The sequence below is a fragment of the Pteropus alecto genome, unplaced genomic scaffold (assembly GCF_000325575.1).
Source record: "Pteropus alecto unplaced genomic scaffold, ASM32557v1 scaffold60, whole genome shotgun sequence".
Taxonomy (NCBI): domain Eukaryota; kingdom Metazoa; phylum Chordata; class Mammalia; order Chiroptera; family Pteropodidae; genus Pteropus; species Pteropus alecto.
In genome coordinates this window covers 2027800-2044173 of record NW_006430726.1, presented here as the reverse complement: position 1 = coordinate 2044173, position 16374 = coordinate 2027800, and the positions used below count along the sequence as shown (strand labels likewise).

General features: G+C 50.7%; 1 protein-coding gene across 4 annotated transcripts in view; it reads left to right on the top strand.

Moving 5' to 3' along the window:
- The window catches only part of NTRK3 (neurotrophic receptor tyrosine kinase 3), a 317641-nt gene that overhangs the window by 272662 nt on the left and 28605 nt on the right, over positions 1-16374 (top strand). For 3 of the 4 annotated variants that reach the window (XM_006905249.2, XM_006905251.1, XM_006905250.1), the window contains one exon: positions 2718-2961. In XM_006905249.2, coding sequence (XP_006905311.1) covers positions 2718-2961 — 244 coding nt within the window. Of the gene's footprint in view, positions 1-2717; positions 2962-3818; positions 4245-16374 lie in introns of those variants that run through there. The other variant, XM_015593605.1, reaches the window with a different exon arrangement.

Below are 16374 nucleotides of genomic sequence, written 5' to 3'. Positions count from 1 at the left end.
TTGAGGATGCTGTGACGAGTAAGCCGAGCTCTTCTTCCCGATCTAAGGTCGACCGAGAAGACGAGCAGGGTCTGGAATGAGGGGGCTGCCAGCCTGACAGTCAAGGAATAGAAAATCAAGGAACAGTCTGAATCAAGATTCTAGGGCCACCCTCCCCCGGTGATGCAAATGGCTTCCCCGCTTCGTGTCCCGTGTGTCCCAGTGTTGCAAAGTCAGGCTGGTACCTTGTACCCGTCCTGGAAACCTTCTCGCCGGACGCTTTTCGGTGGTGACTAGGAAGGCACGAGTTTACAGACTCATCAGGAGACAGAAAGGGTTGACAAAAATGGCAGACTTTGCTTGGATAAATTTAGAAATATGCTGTCCAGTACGGTAACCACTTGAGGCTATTCGAATTCAAATGTACGTTACTCGAAGTTATATAAGACATAAAAACTTATTTTGGTCTCACTAGCCATGTTTGGAATACGCAATAACCAGATGTGGCTACTGTATTGGGCAGTGCAGCAGACGTGACATTTCCATTAATAGAAAATTCTAGCACTCTTTTAGAAAGATTGGGTTTGTTGTAAGAAGGGGTTCCCCAAGCCTGCAGCAAGATTGTCTGGAATTTGAGAGGCTGTTGATGGAACTGGTAAGGGGCTGGAACCCCAGCCTAGAGATCTGCACAGAGTTTCAGGGGAGATCTACATTCGCCAGGGAAGGCGGCATCTCCGCCGGAGCAGGATCAGCACTTGCACGTCTGCCACCTCGGAGTCGTGCCCAGATGCGGTAGGGACAGCCATGCGTGGGGGTCTGTGGAATTCAGGGTCCCGCAAAGCAGGCTGAACACTCAGGCCCCGGAAACTGAGGGCCAGGTCTTTGCCTCCTTCTGAATCCCACTGAATTCCACGCCGAGTATGAGATTCCCAGCATTCAGAGGTGGGTCGTGGAAGAGTCTAGTGCACTCACCCAAAACCGACAAGCTTCTTCTCAAAGTGGGGCGTTCGGCAGAGTGCTGTGCAGCTCATGAGCCGCGTTTCCAGGAACGGCCCGAGAGGCATTGAAAGTACCTGCACTGTAGTCCTAACCGCCCGAGCTTGGTCTCACAATGAAATTTATTTCTTTCCGGGAGAACTGTCCTTATCAATAAGACACACTTGGGTTCACATCCCGAATTTGTCACATCTTAAAGATGTAACCTGGAACAAGTTATTAAACATCAGTTCTCTCCCAAGAAAATAAGGCCGTTAAGAATGTCACAGGTTTGTTGTTCAGACCATTACATGACTATATTTCTATAATAGCTGGATGAGTTTTTCGTGTAGCTAGGTGTTCACTAAATGGTAGCCACTAGTAATCACCATTATTGTTTTATCAGAACCGTGACTCATGGCAGTTTCTCATGCAGGTGACACCCTTTCTCAGTACACTGGGTCTTCCTCGCCCTTACTTTTGTTGGGGGCAGTGCCGTCGGACCCCAGTGCCACCAGCAGGGCTGAGGAGAGCTCCCCGGCCCGTCGGGACCACTGTCACGCGTCCAGTGTTAGTGAAGAGGAGGGAGGGAGAGCAGAGGCCTGGCCTGCTCTCACGGCTCCCGGTGGCTGGTTTTAGGGGCGGACCGCAGTGTTCTCCCCTGGTAGACAGCAGTGGGGCTTGCTGCTGACCCCCCTTCCTGGGAGCTGGTGCAGTAACTCTCCTCGCTCTAGAGGGGTGAGGTCGGCAAGCCCACAGGAGATAATAAAATAACCATACTCATGTTTAATGGTGCCTCTCAGTGGAAATTGGAGAAGCAGTAAAACAAGCCGAGGCCCCACTGTACACCAGGGCTCCTCGGCCCACAGCCTCATAAATAAGGGCCCTGGGTGTGGTCACAGCTCCTTGGGCTTTCTGGAGGAAAGGGGAACACTGCAAGTGACCCATAGGACAGGGCGAGGTGTTAGAATCACAAATCCAGACTTTGATTTGGGCTGGAGGGAGAGTTGGGGCTCCCCAGGGCTCTGCTCGAGGGCCACAGGGTCTCTTCATCGGGCCCGGCCACCAACAGAAGTCCCCCCATGCTGGGCAGTGTGGCCAAGCAGAAGGCAGAGTGGACTCAGGGGTCTCGCTACCCAGAGCATCAGCTCAGGGAGCTAGCGGGGTATGCAAATGAACGCGCTCCTCCTAGCCAATCAGAATCCAGGGAGCAGGGCCCAGGAAGCTTTTAAAATCCCCTCTTACTGTGCCCGGTTTCAGTCTGCCCCTGAGCACTCCTGGGGTCACTCCGGGGACTCAGTGACTTCCGTCAGGTCGTCAGACCACTCCGTGCCTCAGTTTCCTTATCTCGAAATAAGGAAGAAGGGATGGGAGGATCGAGCGAGTTAATGCATTTAAAATCCTTAGAACAGTACATGGAACATAACAAGGGCTGTGTAAGAGCTAGTTGTTCTTTTATTAATTCTTCTATATTAAACCTGGAACCTCGGATGGCAATTAAATATTTTAAAAGAGTAGGTTTATTTCCTGATGCTCTAGAGCGTGTCTGCTGTCATCTTAGCTGGGGATCCGGTGGTGTGTTTCACCCACGGCCTTACGTCACCTAATTCGAGGGAGATAGAAATAGGCCATAGGCCGGCCGAAAAGGGCGGTTTCGTTCGCTTCTGTGGTGCGTTCCAGAGAACAGGGCATCAGGAAGGCCTTGGCCCTCCATCTCCTGAGCTCTCTCTGCCCCCTCTCTCTCCCCCCGCCCCCTCCCACAGGGCCCATGGGCCGGATGCGATGATCCTCGTGGATGGGCAGCCACGCCAGGCGAAAGGTGAGCTGGGGCTCTCCCAAATGCTCCACATCGCCAGCCAGATCGCCTCGGGCATGGTGTACCTGGCCTCCCAGCACTTCGTGCACCGGGACCTGGCCACCAGGAACTGCCTGGTTGGAGCCAACCTGCTGGTGAAGATCGGAGACTTCGGCATGTCCAGGGATGTCTACAGCACTGACTACTACAGGGTAAGGCGGCTTTTCCCGCTACAGGGCTCCGTGGCAGAGCTGGCACCTTGCTTACATGTCTTCATCATTGTCCATCAACCCTGTCACTCCGGCACGCACACGTACACAGCCATGGCCATGCATACACTCGACAATTGTCCCTTGGCCTTGCCTGCATCCTGACTTACCTGTTCCCTATGCTCCTCCCTCCATCGTGGGTGTTTAACTCAACTGTATTGTTACATTGTAGTGACATATGCATTGTGAACTTACTTGAATCATCAGTACTCATTCTTCATGCAAACAGATTTTTGATGTATATATATGTATACACACACACACACACACATACACACACACACATCTTGACACACATAGGCCCCTGAGCACTCCTGGGGTCACTCCGGGGACTCAGTGACTTCCGTCAGGTCGTCCGACCACTCCGTGCCTCAGTTTCCTTATCTCGAAATAAGGAAGAAGGGATGGGAGGATCGAGCGAGTTAATGCATTTAAAATCCTTAGAACAGTACATGGAACATAACAAGGGCTGTGTAAGAGCTAGTTGTTCTTTTATTAATTCTTCTATATTAAACCTGGAACCTCGGATGGCAATTAAATATTTTAAAAGAGTAGGTTTATTTCCTGATGCTCTAGAGCGTGTCTGCTGTCATCTTAGCTGGGGATCCGGTGGTGTGTTTCACCCACGGCCTTACGTCACCTAATTCGAGGGAGATAGAAATAGGCCATAGGCCGGCCGAAAAGGGCGGTTTCGTTCGCTTCTGTGGTGCGTTCCAGAGAACAGGGCATCAGGAAGGCCTTGGCCCTCCATCTCCTGAGCTCTCTCTGCCCCCTCTCTCTCCCCCCGCCCCCTCCCACAGGGCCCATGGGCCGGATGCGATGATCCTCGTGGATGGGCAGCCACGCCAGGCGAAAGGTGAGCTGGGGCTCTCCCAAATGCTCCACATCGCCAGCCAGATCGCCTCGGGCATGGTGTACCTGGCCTCCCAGCACTTCGTGCACCGGGACCTGGCCACCAGGAACTGCCTGGTTGGAGCCAACCTGCTGGTGAAGATTGGAGACTTCGGCATGTCCAGGGACGTCTACAGCACTGACTACTACAGGGTAAGGTGGCTTTTCCCGCTACAGGGCTCCGTGGCAGAGCTGGCACCTTGCTTACATGTCTTCATCATTGTCCATCAACCCTGTCACTCCAGCACGCACATGTACACAGCCATGCCCATGCATACACTCGACAATTGTCCCTTGGCCTTGCCTGCATCCTGACATACCTGTTCCCTATGCTCCTCCCTCCATCGTGGGTGTTTAACTCAACTGTATTGTTACATTGTAGTGACATATGCATTGTGAACTTACTTGAATCATCAGTACTCATTCTTCATGCAAACAGATTTTTGATGTATATATATGTATACACACACACACACACACATACACACACACACATCTTGACACACATAGACAAACTCGGTGCTACATTTTAGCACCTTCTAGCTCCACCACAACGCACTGTATTCTCTGATATTACCTGCTGACCCTGTAGGCTTGTTTTCAAAGGTAGATCTTGATGAGAGAAGCCAGAACCCCAGATAAAGTAGCAAACATGGTTAAAGTCTCGCTGAGCCTAGTTATCCAAACGGCTGGGGAAGGGTGAGGGCAGAAAGCACGTTATTGCTGCCGACACCGGAGAGAGAGGTGCAGGTCAGGAAGAGCTTTCCGTCACGGTCGGTTTGACTTCACGCGGTCCACTCTACATTAACAGGTGTCTTGTTGGGCTCCCAGAATTCCTTTCTCCCTTAGTCTTTGGGACTTTCCTTCCCATGGATCGCTGAATGGTTCTGACAGTTACGATCGCCAGGGAAAGGACAAGTGAGCATGAGTCTCATTGATCTCAAAAAGGGAGGTAGAGGTGTGACCTGAGATACAGAGATGGAATAACTTCTGCAAACTGGTTAGGAGGCAGGTGGCTCGAAAATATGGAGGTGTCACTTCATGGGCATTGAACGGGCAAGGACTTTGATCTGCGGTGTATGGAGAGGGCGGGACAGTGTTTTGAAAGTCGAGAGGCTTGGTGGCCATTCGTCTCATCTTCTTTGTAGGGAGTGAATGATCCTCCTGTGAGTCAAAGAGCCCAGATATGACGGCCTTTAGGGCCTGAGCGTGGTGGGCCAACGGGCTGGGAGTTTGGGGTTGGCATCTGCAGAGCAGTTCTGTCTGAATGCCGCCGATGCCTCTGTCTCAGGGAAACACGATATCCGGTCGCACGGTTTTAGCCATGGCCTAAAGAAAAATAGAAGAGTCGAGAAATGCCCTTTGCGGTTAGAAAGTGATTTGTTCGTGATGCGGGTGGTAGACACCATTGTGACAGAACATGAAGCGCAGTCGACTGTCCAGCATCCCCGGACGTGGAGAAAGGAGCACGATGCAGCCGTAGCCGCAGACCGATGGCCGGGGCAGGCCTGCCAGGGAATGTTCCAGCAGAGCCTGCCTGCAGCATCGAGGCCATTCCTCCAGTCATTTCTTAGAGGGGCATTGGTACGGTTACCGAGGGCCTGTGGGTCACAGATTTCTTGAGTCTAGCTGGAGCTGGCACCGTTTAATTGCCTTTGCACTCTGTGTAACGGGGTTTGCTGGCCTGCTGGCTGAGCTCAGATTTATATCTGTGTTGGTAAAAACAAGGGATGGATCATCGTGTTTCCATGTGAGGCAGACATTTGATTATGCCAGTCTGGTCCCTGCTGGCTTCACCGGGGTCTTGGGAGACAATAGCCGGCCAAAATGCGTGCGTGCAGACTCAGCTTTCAGACTTGCCTCAAGGAGCGTACCTAATGTGTCTCGATTCTGATGTAAAAGAGAGACAAAATACATAAATAAATACACACACACACACACATACGTATCAGTCACATCTTCGAGGGATGCGCTGTGGCCTGGCGTTCACAGCAGTGAACTGCTACCCTGTCCTCTTTGAAGAACTGTGGAAAACTGCACGACAGCTCGACAGCGGACGGGCACCATACCCTCCGTATTCAGCGAGCAGCTCGCAGATGTCACAGTCAAAGTCCCAGCATATTCACAGCTCCCCCTCCCCATCTGTAAGACAAAAGGCAGACGTGATCTGAGGTCACATTATCAGTGAACCTCAGAGTCCCGTCATCCCATATCAGGGTGATGAGGGGATTGGGTATCCGGGCCTGATTTCACCTGGGTCCGTTCACACCCTAACACCACCCTTAGCAGCCACGGGACCTCAGCGCACTTTCCCTGGCCTCTGTTTTATTTTTCAACCAAGGTGGAACATAGGCTCGCAGTGGGGTTATTTTGATGTTAAACCAGTTGATTTACCTCCTGGGTAAACTATTGTTTATATTATCTTCCTTAGTCCCCTTCACACCCAAGGCAGGACAGCCCCAGCGATAGCCTTATTTCCAGAGGTAATTCTTGAGTGGGTGAGAGGGACCCCCTCGCTGCTGGAAAACATCCTGGGGTCATGGCACCGCCCCGAAGGAGTGGGGTCCTTAAGGCTCCAGCCTTCCTCAGGCTTCCGCTTAGAGAGAAGTCCTGGGTCGTAAGGACTTGGGTCAACGTTCACACGGTCCTGCTCGTGAATTTTAGAGCTGAGTCCGTGTTCAGGTGATTTATAAAAGATGTTCGTCGTCGTTCAGTCCACCAGCTGAAGCTCTAGGGGGAAGGCGTGCGTGCGCGTGCGTGCATGTGTGTGTGTGTGTGTGTGTGTATCCGTGCTTACCTGCCTAGTGTAGATTCAAGTGTGTAAATGAGGGCAGGGAGAGAGGTTGGGGTAAAGTCCTCCTTACATTCTTCCTTTTCCAATTTTAATTTCTTGAAACAAAGAGGCCCCGCCTGGTGCATGCATGAGCAGAATGCAGATAATTTACGAAGGTGAAAGTGAAGTGCCTGATTTCCTGTGACACAGCTAGGGAGAGAAAACAAACATCTCTGAGCCACACAGCCAGAGCCACTTGTTCTCTCTCCTTAAGACCAAGTCGGATGACAGGTACCTTTTCCCCCTAAGGGTCACTGATGTGACGACGCTTCCGAGATCGCCTCTGACACGGCGCCATCCTACCTTTCTCAGAATTTCGGACAACCCCGGGAGCTTAGAGTTCAAATCTGAAATTAAAGAAAGCTTCGCGAGTCCCGGAGAGGGGGTGGCTGGGATTCCAGACGGGAGCTGTTTGCAGACGTGCTGAGATCCTGGTGAGAGGGGGCTGGTGGGGGTCGGCGCTCCGGTCCGACCGGGCCAGGAGCGTGCCTTCCCGCTCACCCCACTGTCCTCTGTGCCCAGCACAGTCCCTAGGACTTTGTAGACACCCAGTGAAAATGCGAATGAGAGAATGAATGAAGTCAGAGCGGGAATTTGGAGTCAGACAGGAAGCGGATTAGGCCAAACCAAGAGGAGCCTAGACAGGCAAACAGCTGCCCACCTGGGTACCACCTTCAGAGGTGATTTCTGAGCAGTGTCTGGGGACAGTGTCAGAGGAGGCAGGGGCGTGATGTTCTTTCTGAGTCAGGGCTGGCTTGGTGGAAGTTGGAGTGGAGTCTTGGTAGGGAATGGAGCTGAGTGTCCAGGGGGTGAGGAGGGAAAGTATGCCAAAACCTGAGCCAACACACGTGGGGGGGACACACGGCGGATCTGGCAGCTGATCACGAGGCCCCGATTCTAAGCTACAGATTCCAGGTCAGGGTTCCTGGGAACTCCGGGGAAGGGTGATGACAGTGACCCTCAGGGTGTGGGAATAGTTGAGAACAAGCTGATCTGGCTGGCAGAATATCCGATTCTGGACGTCGTGACGTGCCCACGACGTTGATGAATAAGAAGCGCCGGCTCCTGAACCCACACTGCCTGGGCTCGAGTCTCAGCTCCTGTAATTCATGGCTATGGGACCTCGAGCAAGTTAGTTAACCTCTCTGTGTCCCTGACTGCAAAATGGGCTAATAGCCCGTATCGCATGCATTTGCTATCAAGATTAAGTGCTAATAAATATAAAATTCTTAGGATGATAAATGCATAATAAATATTCGTTACTGATACTGTCGTTGGAACTAAAATACAATTAGGTGCCTTCCCTAGTTCCAAAGTGGGCATCCGAACAGCACTTACATAAGTGCGTTAGTGAAGGTAACAGGTAAATGCAGACATGTGGAATGGCTCCGACACACACAGAAGCCTCTTTCTAGGTCATGTGACAGTGTGAGCAGATGAACCTCGGCCACGTGGTCACTCAGGCCGGTGGAGCTCTACCCTCCCGCTTTGTACCCTGTCCCTGGTCACCCTAGGCGTCCATCTGCATCCTAGCCAGCCGGAAGGGAAGCCGGCATAAAGGAATGCCTGACCTGGAAGTGAGGCCTGTCACTTCCCCTCACGGCAACAACCTCATCGCGTGCCTGGTCTCTGCTCTGGAAGGCAGGCTGAGAAATGCTGTATAGCTGTGTCTCCAGGTAGCAGAGAAGAAAGTGGACTGTAGGGAGCAGCTGGCACCCTCTGCCATGGTCTGGGTGAAGAAAAACCCCTTTCTCTTCCTCCATCCCATTCCGGCGTGTGTCACCCCGGGTCCGATGATGTCTCAGGGAAGTTGGGGCAGCTCACTCTCTCTGCTAGAGCTCAGCGGAGGGCCTGGGGTCTCGGGAAATCCGCGTGTCCTTCTTCTCTTCACCTCCGGGAGAGGGGGCCTGGTGCTGACTGGGAGACACGTTCACGAGAGGGACGTCCGGGCGGGCTCGGTGCTTTCGCGGCCTGAACGTCCGCCGCGGGACTTGGTGCCGTAGTGCTCACATCTTAAGTGAATTTCGAAAAACGACTTGCACGCTAAGACCTCTTAAGCCGTACAAAACTGCCAAGATCACAAACGGAGGAAGGCGTGAAGGGTAGGGTTAGGGTGATTGTCAGTATCCTGGTCTTGTTTCCTTGATTAAAGCCGGAGGATTTGCTCGCTAATGGTCCCCAGAGGGTCAGACCTTTTGGAATCCAAGTCCGCCGAGGGCCGGGACTGCTGTTTAGGACACCTCGGTCTCGTCACCAGCCCTGTGCCCACGTTGCCAGTTAGGGGCTTCGTCGTCATCTGCAAGATTCTGGCTCTGTGGTCTCTGTGGGTTTCACCTTCTGGGAGGCTAAGCTCTGTGTGTAATGATAAGTGAGCAGCGGTACGAAGACTTGGTTTCTTTAGGAGGGGGGCAGGGTCGAAGGTACAAGAAGAAAGCGCGGGTCATCGAAAGCTTCGCCCAGACCTCGGCCGTTCCATATCCCAGCCCATTTCCCCGCTCCTGATAAAATAAGGGAGCAGACTCCAGTTTTGACATGGGCGGTTTCCACGATACCCGGATCTAGTTCAGTGACTAAAGTTTGCTTTCTGCTCCTCCCTCTTCTTCTCCTGTGAGATACTTTGAATATTTGGCCAAACTCAGCCTGATGGGCAGAAGAATTACCAGGTGTCTCCTTTCTCGCTACTTTTTCCAGTGATGTGAATTACCTGGGTTCTTCCCTCCGCCCGTCTCTGTTCTTCCAGACCTCCAACCTTCCTAGACCACATCATACTTTATCCCAACGCAGTGGCCGTCCCGGGGACATCTACCCGAAACTCGGCCAGAAGTGACTGCGGTGTGGGGACCGGTGTTTTGAACCATGGGACAGCAGTCTGGTCTGAAGATGGCTCGGGGAGGGCATGGTTCCCAGGAGGTTGACGTGCCAACAGTCAGACTCTAACAACAAAGTGAAAAAGTTACTTGGGGCATTTCCCTGCCACAGGCTTAGGAATGCCAGTCCTGGCAAGTTCTTCATGGACTCTTGGCAACCTGTGCCCAACGTGGTGACTAGGATGCAGGACGAGAAGCAGGAAGCCTGTGTTCAGTCCCCACGGTGACTACTGATATGAGACAAGGCTCTGTCCTACCGTGGACCTGCATTTGTCATATATTAAGGGAGTGCTTCCTGTCTGTCTGCTTCATTGTCTTAACACTTAACCTCTCATAGGAGCTGGCCACACTGATAGCATTTTCTGTCACTTCATAGAAACTTGGATTGAGTTTCATCTACAAATAACTCGATGGTTTACTGCTCCTTTTCCTGGACAGGGCTTAAAAGATCAGGTTCTGGTTCAGTGAATCACTTACTTTGGTGATATTGACTTTAGTTCAGTGTTCTTGATGCTCATCTAATATTGGATTAGATGCATAGTTTCCAACACAACTTTTTTAAGCAGTAAAACCTTTTCTTCAAATGGAACCTTATAAAATCGATAGATAGAGATGGTTGGATGGATGGATGGATGGGTGGGTGGATGGATGGATGGATGGATGGATGGATGGATGGATGGATGGGTGGATGGGTGGATGGGTGGATGGATGGATGGATGGATGGATGGAAGGATGCTGGATGGATGGATGGTGGATGGATTGGTGGATGGGTGGATGGGTGGATGAGTGGGTGGATGGATGGATGGATGGTTGGATGGTTGGATGGATGGGTGGATGGATGGGTGGATGGGTGGATGAGTGGATGGATGGATGGATGGATGGATGGATGGATGGATGGATGGATGGATGGATGGATAGATGGATAGATGGATAGGTAGATGGATGAGTGGGTGGGTGGATACAAAGCTATTCTAGTTGAAAGGAAGACCCAGGAGCCATGGCCTTTGTCACCCCTCGCCTGCCCCGGTCATGGGGTTCTTGCAGCACTTGCGTGGAGGGGCTGTCAAGCACCAGGTCCTCTTCAGTAGATGCCCCAGTTCAGATCTGGGGCAGCTGTTCAAGACACACATGATAATGACATTGATGACAATAGAATGAGAATGGTAGCAACAGGGAATCAGGACCTTGCGATTCCTCAGAAGCAAAGTCAGCGTCGCAGCCTTAGGACAAGTGACCCAATTAGTATGTTTGCTAACCCTCGTTCATGCTGGCTTATTTCCTCTTAAGTCAGATCTCCTAGTCATCAAAAAGGTCCATGTGTTGAAGAGAGGATTCAGCTCTATTCCCTGAAGATGTACAAGCGTGAATACACCACAATCTGTAATCCTGAGGAAGTTAAATTTTCATAGGGAATATAAAACAGGATGAGAATGTGTAGCTCTACCAGAAGCCAGAGGGAAAGATATCACACTAAAGGGTTTCCAGTTTCAGCCTGATCACAGGGCTGCCTGGGGTTGTGAGGGGCAGGTTGGCAGTCAGTGGGGTGAATTTTAGGGGAGCTTTCCAGTCCGAGGGATTAGCACGAGCAAAGGCATAGACGTGGCTTGGAGAGAGGCAAACGGAGACAGTGACCTAGCACAGCATATCACGCAAGTGGTCAAAACCGAGAGGATGCGTGGAAGGAAATGCTTGTCACGGAAGGACAGGGGCGCTGCAGCAGCCCTCGAAGAGCCAGCTGCTCTGACTGGCGTTGCCATGGATAGTCATGGAAGTGTTCTCATCTGTTTTCGTGTCAATGGGGTGGTACGTGAGGACAAGTCATCACGCAGTGGCATGTAGGATAGACTACTGGGAACTGAGCCCATGAGGGCAGGCCATGACGATTCGAGTCCAGGGGCGAGGGGACGAGGCCCCGTGCTGCCTCGTAGCAATGGGGTATAGAAGAGAAGCCATCAGGTTCGGTGGGGCCGGGCACGGTGAACCGAAGACCAGGGCCTGGGCCCTCCAAGCCTCTTCAATAGTGAAATTGAGGTTCAGGATGGATTTTTTTTACAAATGCATCTTTTAGGCCACCTAGTCCATTCTGCATCCCTGGAGTGTTAGAAACAGATGAACAAATGCCACGTCATTCAATTTTAAAGAAACATGAGGCCGGAAAGAGTCTTAAATGTCGTCTATTTTGTCCCCGTGGCCCCAGGCAGAATAGCATCAAAATCACCTCAGACAGATGGTCGGCTCGTTTTGTTCTGTGCCTCTCTGGGAATTCCACGGGTTCCCCGTTCTTCCTTCTCGCTCTGATGAGGGAAAGCTATTGGCTGTGAGAGATCCGCCTTTTCCTTCCTCATTTCTAACACCTTTTAGAAAGTGAGACGTTCTCATTTTATGTCTAGCCAGAGTCCCACCTGTTGCAAGGTAAGTATATTTGGTCTTATATCCTTCGTGGAGATGAACGTGATGGCTACTACAGCACAGACGTTATAACATTCAGGAAAACGCTAAGAAGCTCCGTGAGACCAACGCGGTCTCGTGTGTTTCATAGGTAATTGGTTGTATTTTACGCATGGGATGTATCCTCAACTGGTCGGGAAACAAGGAAATCAAAACAGCTCCCTCTCTCGCCCTGTCAAAGAATAATGTCCTCTTTCTGAGAGACGTTTCCAGCGTGGTCTCCTGTAATTTCGAAATCTGATTGTTTTCTTTCGGCGGTTATGGTGGTGCAGGCGTGGGGCGGACGCCAGGGTCGTCAGCCTCATCTCCACGGGGACAGGTGTTGGAAAATAAGACAGGCAGACGTCCCCTCAGAAAACGGCGTAAGCACGTGAGGCCTGTTTCTACCCGAGCTCATCCTCAAGACAGGAGAGAAGGAAGTCTCAGAGGCCATTGAGTCATGTGCTGATTCCCTCCATCCCTCTTTCTCCTGTGGAGGGCGTGGTGGCAGCGCCCCTTCGTCACCTGACAGTGGCCTGTATTATAGTTAGACCCTGTTCAGGTTCCTCAAGTGTAAAAGGCCTTTTTTCCCCACACCAGGCAAACTGAATATATAACGTATAAAAGATACATAAATTTCCATACAGATATCTTCTTTACCCGCTGTAATTAAGATATTTGCATGTAAAGAGAACAGCATGTTCCTTGACTCCCTCCTAGTAGGGAATCGTATTTCCTCATAATCCTCAAAACCCAAGACCTTGATCTGTCTGTGTCTAAACCGGAGGAGGGGACGGGACTGGGTCAATAGAGCATCTGAAATGCAGAATTTTAAACACAGTTATTATTCCTGCTTGTTCTCGCGGTGTAGCTCATCCCACAGGACAAAGGCAGAGGCGGGGTGGAGTCGTGGAGGGAACATTACCACATCCACTAATTCAGGAGGCAGGTAGCTATTCTTTGAATCCCGAGCTTCTGTTTATGAGCTATGGGACCTTAGGAAATTTTCTTAAATTCTCTAAGCCTGAGATCCTCATCTGGAAAAAAAAAAAAAAAAAAAAAAGAGAGAGAGAACAATTTCTTTTTCTGTGAAGATTAAATCAGATAATGTATGCAAATTGTCTGGTACCTATTAGGCACTCAATAGATGGTAATTATTATTCTATGTAAGTGAATAAGGTAGAAATTATATGTAAGAAATTTTAAATAATTTTAAGTTAGAAGCCAGGGTATTTCCCATGGTGGTCTTTGGTGCTGGGATACTATTACAATTGAAAGGGAGAAGAGTCATATAATTGAGTCACGATGGTCTAGAAGCGGCTTAAGAAACCCGGGGAAATAATGAAGCCTCTCACTCCTCGGGATGGGTATAGACGTTCGAGTTGGTCTGCTGGAAGGCCAGGAAGAAAGAGAAAGCACTTCTCGCGGGCCTGAGGAAGAGCTTTCCCATTGTGGAATCGTGGATCCGACCAAGAGCTAACTTCTAAGACCACGAATTCTACGGTAGACACGTGTCTTCAGAAATTGGAGAAAGGTTCCCAAGGTCGTGTGCCCTGGAGCCTTGCGGATAAAGACGAGGCTGGTTTAAGTCCAGCCCTCTCTCCGCTCTCTCGTATCAGACACAGCGCGGTGGTTGCTGCTTGTCACCGTGCATCGCACGAGAGGGGTGGGGGATGGGTAAGAGCTTGGCGAGCGGTTGGCTCGGGCGCTCTTGGCTTCAAGAGCTGTCGATATGACCACCAGCAGAGTCAGCTTAGTAAGTGGCCAGGTGCATTCTGGAAAAAATGAGTCAAGTCCATCAGTCCCCGTGTCGATTGGCACGGGCGGTCAGCATGCCATCTCTCCTACCGGCCAATTACCGTGACAGTTTTGGCCGCCCCTCCCTTGCGAATCATGCTTTTCAGCCTCTACAGCCGGGACAGACCTTTGATTGGTGGCCCAGTTTGTTCTTGGAGTTGACCGTTCCCTTACCCAAGGAGCGAGTCAATCCCCAACTTCCCAGTCTTTGTATTCATTCATTCATTCATCCATCCATCGATTCATCCATTCATCCATTCATTCATTCATGATATCCTTGACTCATTCAGGAACATGTGTGTCTTATAGCTCTACAGCATAAGTTCCTTCGAATCCATTCTATTTTTTTCTTTAGCACAGCGATTTTTCATGCAAAAAGTGCTTAATAAAAGTGTTTGATTTAAAAATATTTAACTTCATGCCAGGGGTTTGTAACGCTCAAAGAAGAATGCCTCTACTGGCTTAGGCATTTTTTTTTAAATGCTCATAGGTCTCCACCTGCCAGACACCGACAGTCAGTATGTGGGGACCCTGGGTAGGTCCATCTGGATGATGCAGTGGTGTCACCTAAGGGGAGACCCCTGGATCCGACTCCCCACCAAAGAGACAAACATCTGCTCGTCAGTGAGGAGGCCCGAGAGGATGTCATGATTAAAACACTCGTGAGACTGGAGTTAGCAGCAGGACAGTTTATTAAAGCTCACAGGGAACCAGATGATTCACAGGCTGTATGATCAAAGCATTCGCTCCCGCTTTCCATACGGGACACCTGCTCATATTGAGAAGGGTGCCTATGGAGGACGGAATCGGAGCAAGGGGGTCAGATGAGTCAAACGGTCAGGGGCATCCAGCTAAGAAAAACTGACACACCCATCTGATAACGGGGGTTCCTTGGCTTCCCAATAAGTTCAGAAATACTCCACATCTTTCGACTAAATCCTCCTTTCTCTCCTGACCAAAACCAGGAGAGGGACGAACATGGCCATCATCCCTCTTCCAGGCCCCTGTGACCAGCCAGTTACCCTTCTGAGAAGCACACTCCATCTGTGTCGGTCAGGGTATAGTGGAGCCATGGTATCCGGGATGCCACTCAAGCTTCTTACGCACCCTTCCTTGGATGTGCATCCATTGTGTGCTGATCTTAAGAGACTAATTGTATTTTCTTCATTTTCAAATACTTGGAAGTCACTTTTTTATTAGAGTCCCTTGCTTTCCGTGTCACTAAATTACCTTTGCCTTTGAAAAATAAAATGACCCCATTGGTTGCGTGTAAATCGAGTCACCTCGATGCCAGGTATTACATGCCCCAGGGATGGCAAGTCGATCACGTACCAATTCTGACGGACTGGTAGTGGGTGCCCACGTGGGGCGATGCCGAGAACTCGGCCGCTGTGTTTAGAATCGATGAAAACGCGTGTCGTGACCAGCTGGCCACGTCTCCCATGAGCATAAGGGGGTTGGCGGGGACCTTGTTCTTGGTAGATTTGGTTCTGTGTTCCACTCTGTCAAGGGTTTTTCGTGGTCTAGATACAGCCCGTCTAGCTCTTTGCCATCAGCAACTTTTGTCAATGTATTAGCAATGACATTCAGAACATTTTTAGTCTTTTGAGAAGCTGAATAGCCCAGGACTGGGTTTTGTTGCTGGAGTTCTGCTCCCACGCAGATGCTGGTCCGGTTATCAGCATTCTTTGAGTATAGTCATTCCACGGCTATGACTCCACCCGATTGGACTCTTCTGCACACAGTGACCTCTTTTGTTTGAAAATATGTTTTGGGAGTCCTTGATAAATGCCTGGATGCAACTTGGGTAAAGACTCTACACTGACACACTTGTGAAATCCTGGCCAGACGTGAACTCGGAGGTCATCTTGTAAAACCCACTTATTTGAGAGATGAAGACACTGAGCCCCAGAGAGTGAGAGGGAGAGAGGGGGTGACTCTCAAGTTCATTCAGCTAATTGGTGGTACAGCAAGATCAGAAGGCCCGTCTTCCACCTCACAGTTCTGGCGCTTCTCAGATCATCATCAAAGTTCTTTGAGGTCGACCAGGTATTAACTATTCCTACTTCAAGACGAGTAGACTGAGGCTCTGAGGCTCGTCAGTATTCCTCAGATTACACTCAGAGTTGGGTTCAGTGTTCTGATTCCTAAGGAAGTTTTTTAAAGGAACACGAGGTCATTTGTGAATAGAGTTTTTAAATAGCATGCAGTGTAGTACAGCCGCCACGAGGCCAGGTACAGTTTGCAGTTGGAACGGTGAGCCTACAACAAGCCAGTTCTGTGAGTCTTTTTTCTAGTAAGGTGTGTGGCAAGGATGTTCAAGATAAGGAGGCACACGTTTGGGCTGACGGAGGGCCGGCCGTCGTAGCAAGCAAGGAGATCTCAATCCGGGGAGTTTGGGGTGTCCAGGGTGGTAGAAAAGCAAGCAGTGGTGAAGCGATTCAAGCCGAGTGTAGCCCCCACATGGGGTACGGACTCAGCGAGACTGAAGAGCGTGGACGCGGTGCCAGGGGCAGGGGCAGTGGGGATTAGGGGTGATCC